This window comes from Pristis pectinata, chromosome 1 (assembly GCF_009764475.1).
Source record: "Pristis pectinata isolate sPriPec2 chromosome 1, sPriPec2.1.pri, whole genome shotgun sequence".
Classification (NCBI taxonomy): domain Eukaryota; kingdom Metazoa; phylum Chordata; class Chondrichthyes; order Rhinopristiformes; family Pristidae; genus Pristis; species Pristis pectinata.
In genome coordinates this window covers 46,072,918-46,078,876 of record NC_067405.1, presented here as the reverse complement: position 1 = coordinate 46,078,876, position 5,959 = coordinate 46,072,918, and the positions used below count along the sequence as shown (strand labels likewise).

General features: G+C 41.6%; 1 protein-coding gene across 1 annotated transcript; it reads right to left on the bottom strand.

Annotated features, from left to right (window-relative positions):
* Positions 1-3,342: 3,342 nt before the first annotated feature.
* On the bottom strand, positions 3,343-4,997 carry sp9 (sp9 transcription factor). Its single transcript, XM_052022965.1, has 2 exons — positions 4,977-4,997; positions 3,343-4,734 (listed from the first exon to the last, which is right to left on the bottom strand). Exons 1-2 carry the CDS (start codon positions 4,995-4,997, stop codon positions 3,403-3,405), a joined length of 1,353 nt encoding a protein of 450 aa, XP_051878925.1. The 3' UTR covers positions 3,343-3,402.
* Between the last annotated feature and the right edge of the window lie 962 nt (positions 4,998-5,959).

Here is a 5,959-nt window from a genome sequence, read left to right as displayed (position 1 = left end):
AAAAAGGGTCAGAAAACTGAATTCTTTCAGCCTTTCCCATTTCATAAATCCGAACTCTCCGGGTTTATAAATCAGTCCCGGCGCTACTTTCCTTGAGTTGCTGACTTACAGAAATTATTTTCCTTCGAGGAACTTATATAATATCAACTATAAACTTTTCTTTCTGTCAAATGATAGCTGTAAAAATGAAATGTTTAAAGAAAGGAGAAGTTTCTCCACGCAAAAATAAATTGAGCAGCCTCTCAATAGAGATTCCAATTAGGTTTATAGACAGTTTATAATAATTGTATCCCTCCCCAAGCTGGCGTCATGCAGTCTACCCAACTATTATTATTTAATGTTCTGCGGTACTTAGTTTAAAGCAAACAAATGTTTGTGTTACCATAAAATGCTGGGTATTGTTGCCTAGCCCCCAAATAATCCACAATTACTTCACTTTAAACAGCTTCCTAAAATCTAATTTGGAGTGTTTACTTGTAACTTTGATAAATAAAAACTGCACGTTTCTGCGTTTTATTAATACTTCTGCGTCGGTCAACACGATCGCATCTCTACTAGTCAACAGTTTTCTTTGCACTTTAAAACGTTGAGATGTGTACAAATACTTGTTTTTATTGTTGGTGGAAAATAAGGGAAAGTTCTCATGTATAAATACTTATCCTTACAAGTTAAAATATCTTTTTTTAAATTATCACTTCATGTGCTCACCTGCTGGTTAAACGATTTTAGTACCGAATGGTGACGATGCTTATTTTCTAATTCCGCTCACATACATGAAATCAAGACACCAATTACCATGTGAATATTTATCTCTAAAACTCGTAAAAACCAGAATGTGCTAAGTTTATGAAAAGTGATATCACCGAGTTGTGTGGTTTTAGCATTTTTCATTTTGCACTTTTAAAATGCAGATTTGAAAAAGCGCACTCGCATTTTTCTAAGCTGGGAAACCGTTTTCGTTTAAGTCAAGTTCTCCTATATACTAAATTGAACTCATCTTTATTGTTGCTGAAATATGACAACGATTCGGCTTATTTTCAGTTGTGAAGGCGCTCTGCATTTTAACATATTACTGTATTACGGTATTTTGGTTTACAAAAAATTCGCATTGTCCGGAGTGAATTTAAGATATTTTGCTCGCGTCTAACTTTTGTGGTTAACGTATTTTACAATGCGTTCCAGCACAGAAGATAACTAAGCCAATTCGGTAATCATTTTAATGATAAAGATTACAAATCTGAAGTGTAATTATTTAAGTTAGCCGAAGACATGCATAATGTTTTAGGTATACATTATTTTACAGTATTTCCAGAGCGGTGGATTTCTTATGTTTGTATATCGCCGTTTCTCTTTTGGGGAGTTTCAAATGATGGACAACTGTTTGACCTGCGAGGGGCAAAAGCAATCCAAACTGAGCCTTGATCATTCAACTGGGAATTGTAACCCCGTGGCCTGTCGTGAAGCGGACCAGTAAGATTTGCTTTGATCTCCATTGGTCCTGTATGGAAAACAATACTGACTTCTGCCCAACACCCACTGAGAATGCATACCAGAAAAACAACCAGCAAACAGAGTTACTGGCAGCGACTTTTGTGCAGTTCCCCAGGCACCAGCCCACCTTTCCCTGCAAACTAGCGCACGCAAAATTATCCACAATAGACATACCAGTTCTTTAAAAAATCTCGATACTTTTAAACTGACAAACCCATGTGCAAAATTATTTGTTTTGAATAATATCTTAATTGGGGAGACAGACTTTCATTTTGCATATAATTTCCCTCCATGTTTATGGCGCCTGCTTGTTGTTAGGATGAATATTATGCAAACCTCACTGAGTAAGTCTCAGAATTTTGAGGAGCATTTATGGGACAGATGCTTTAAAAATATTAAGGGAAATCTCAGCAGATTTGCTGTTGTAATTCGTGCGAACGGAGAACAAAAGATAATTAAAACTATTTTCTTTCCGATAATTACCTTCTGGTCAATTTAACTGTACAGAGTTTGAAAGAACCTGCGTAAATGAGATCCCGGTCCCAAACGTGTTCCCATGCCTGAGCCTAGCCTATAATTATTCGTTTGGTTTCATTTGCTTCAGACGCTGCAGTGAGTAATCACAAAGAAGTCAGAGAGCATCCTTGAACCTTTTCAATACCCAAGCCAGTGATATTCAAATAACGTTTAAGGGCCATTTGACTGGGAACATAAGCATTTCAAATTCAGCATTAGCATACATTTGCTGCGTTTGAAAAGCAATGAAACAGTTGCCTTCATAACATAAAAAGCAAGGTTATCAAATTGAGAGCCCCATTCCTCCCCCCCCCCCCCACCACCACCAACGCTCACATTTTATCTTGAATTCGTTTTTTACTCGTTTGACATGCAAATATGTCCAGTTAATTTGAAAAATTAAAATGGATCTTCAATGGTGCTTTGTCGCTAGAAATCTCAAGAGTTTTACTTGGACAAGCTCGGATAAAGTTCAAGGGAACAAATGATGTCTGAGAGATTAATTGGATATTTGATAAGACATGAATCTCTAATCGGGAATACAAGGCACTGGGGGCTGCTGTGTGTTCCAAGTCAAAATTACTAACATTTAACAAGCTTTTCATTAAGGCATGAAATGTTTGCTACGGGGTATTAACTGTTCTCCTATTCCACAGAGAACTCAGCTGTGCCCCCGTCTTCACAGCATTGTAATCGCTTTGGACGTCAGGCATGTACATTCAAGCGTCTTGTAAAAACAGTTACTAGCACAAAGATAATATTCTTCATTTATATATTTCGATATGGCTAAATCTATTAACAGCCGAATAAGCAATTCAAATTACTTGATGTTTGGAAACAATCAGATCTGTCGATTTCCCTCCAGTAGATTTGCCGATATTTTTTCTTATCAACAGCGTTCGATTTAGTTTGGAAGATATCCTGTTAATATTTTGTGGGTTTGCTAAATGGAAAGTAACAAAGAAATATCCCAAGTTTGTACTTGCACAATTTATTTATACAGATAAATGCATATAATACTTTATGCGGCGCAGATTTGCTGTTCATATAGTATGTGGACGAGCTGATTAATATGCAATTTATTACATATCGACTTTCACAAAGTGCATCGAAATCATATATCTCCCAGTTTCAAGTGCGACCCGGTCACAAAATAGTTTTATCAAACACTTACAAGAAAAAAAAGAGGAAACACAGGACATTTTGAACTTTTTCTGTACATAGAATTTTAAACAATCTTATACATAGAGAAACAAGTCCCAAGCATTTGATGCACATTTGCTCACCTCCTTTTAAGATGTAGCTTCCGTGAGAGTGCAGGGCTTGGAACTCCAGGTACTTAATAGTCATATTGGACACAAAGTTTTAATAATTTCCCGTTTTGGGGGATTAGATTTAGGAATCATTCTGTACCGGAGTGGCTGCTTTGATCGCTCTATTGGAGTGCACAGCCTCCATTAGGATATCTGGCGATTCTGATCTGGGGGTCTCCAAGTTGCTGGTATCGGTGTCACTGTCGCTGCCCTTTTTGCCTCCGCCGCCGCTGTGTGTTTTGATGTGTTTACTGAGGTGATCGCTTCTCATAAAGCGTTTGTTGCAGACCGGACAGGCGAAGCGCTTCTCTCCCGTGTGGGTTCTCAAATGTCTCTGCAACTCGTCCGATCGGGTGAAGCGTTTGCCGCAGAACAACCAGTTACAAACGAAGGGCCTCTCACCAGTGTGCCACCGTAAGTGTGCCTTGAGGTGAGAGGTCTTGCCGTAGACCTTACCGCATCCCGGAATGTGGCAGCTGTGGAGGCCCTTCCTCCGGAGGCTGGCTCCCGCAGGTCCAAGGCGCTCGGCCTCTTGGCAGTTGGGGCAATCGCAGGTCGCTCTGCCGGAATATCGCCGTGAGGACCTGGCTGAACTCCCGAGTCCCGACGGGCCTGAAATCATCGAGTTCGCCGTGATTGCAGCCGAGGTGGAGTCCGTATATGACGGAATCATGGGCTTGAAGCCATCTTGAGCGAGGAGGTGTTGCCCCGTGGACAACAGGTGAGAGGCGGTGGAGCCGATCCCGGTGGAGCTGAAGGCGGAATGGCTCAGAGTTGAGAAGTCCGCGTTGTAAGTACTGAGCTGGGTGTGCAGGGAAGCCTGCGCGGTCCCGGAATGCAGGGTGGGCTGCAGGCCCCCATTTGGATTCTGAACTTCCAGCCAGCTGGGGTTAGTGTGCACGTCCCACCAGGAGGAAGCCCCGCTGCCAACCTCGCCAGAAATGCTCGTGTGGAACCCGGATTTGTACCAGGATTCATAAGGGTGAGCCATCCCGACCCTCGGGTACATTCCCTGGAGAGTGTCAGCGGAAGAATGGACTTTGGATATGAAAGCCGATTGTCCTGTGTCTTGCGTGTTGACACTCGCCGAGACGGAGTTGGAGAAGAGGTTGTACTCAGTGCTAAACGCAGAAGACGTTGGAGAAGTGGAAGCTAAACAGAAGGCGCTGTTCCCGGAACCGTTGCTCACCGAGAAACTGTTGCTAATACCGCCTGAAGCTCGACTGTTGGCCACGCTGAATCCTGACAGGCCTGACCCCAGATTACAATTGGAGACAGAACGTTTCCATGGATGAAATCCGCCCTTCCCAAATGCACTGGATTCTGGCAAAGTTGTTAGTGGGCTTGTATTGCCAATCTTATTACAAGTTGCGGCCAACATTGCCAACGGAGTGGTTCCAAATCTGGGTTCTTCCTGGTGGTGGAATCATTATGTTAAGTAATATATGATCGATAAAAAGACAAATAAAACCAAACACATTGAAAAACTACCCAAAAAGTTTCTGAGAAATAATCTGTATTTAACATAGAGGCAGTTAATTTGTTTTCTGCGTCTGTATAATAAATTACTGCAAGGTCTACTGCCCGCAAATTATAGCGATGTTTATGAAGATGAAGCTTATTCAACTGTTTAGCATTAAGTTTTGCGCAACTTACCCCAAGTATTGAAGTTGCCATGATGGTTTCTTTCTTCCTTTTACTGTGCAGTGTCCTTAAATTAAACGGAACTAAGCTGTCACAGTTGAGGATGATGCCTACTCACTCACTGCCTTGTTCTCCGGACTACTCGACCTAATTGTAGTGAGCGCACCCTTTGAAGTGCCGCTGTGCTGAGCTCTGAGCCAATCAAACCTTTTATTACACGGACAGGGCGAATAGTCAGCCACTCAGAGTGCCCAGCACGCCGCGATAGATAGGTCACAGCCAATCACGGTATCTGGAACTGGGCAGCACGCGTCAATCACCCGTTGCAGCATCTCACTGCTCTGCACGTTGATGTAATTGATAATACATTCAAGTTCGCATATACAGTACATTGTAATTCAGCGGTCAGTTTGATCCATTGCCAGATATTACAAGAGGCTCGTGTATTACGGAGAATTTTTAATATGCTGAACATTTTCAAGGGAGTGGAGAGAAAATGGGCTACATAAGTTGAGGGAGGGTCAGCAAACTTGTTTGCTTTCCAATTAAAATAGCATCTTGGCTAAACGCAATTTTGCATCAGTTCAGTTTTTGGGTGAGGGTTATAGTTGGGTTCAGGACTATGGCATTCTCCGCACTCTATTGTGAACGTGAACGTCTTATTTGAGAGTCTGTTTGCCAATTTATCCAATGACTTCTGAATCCCATTCCGGAGCATTTACTGCTTACACCATGAATACATTTCTTAAGGATCCGATTTTACTATGTCGCATCAGCTTGTAGTTCATTGCATTTACTTTTCCACCGTTATTAATTTGTTACTATTGAGTTGCGATTTTATCGTACCGTTATTTCTGTATGTGTGTTGGGGGAGGGGGCGATGTGGGAGAACGATATCAACTCCGACTAAACTATATTAAAAGGCTAATGAAACGTTTACATAAATAGCCAAATTATATATTTGGCTTCGATGTAAAGAATGTTTCACGTGCACA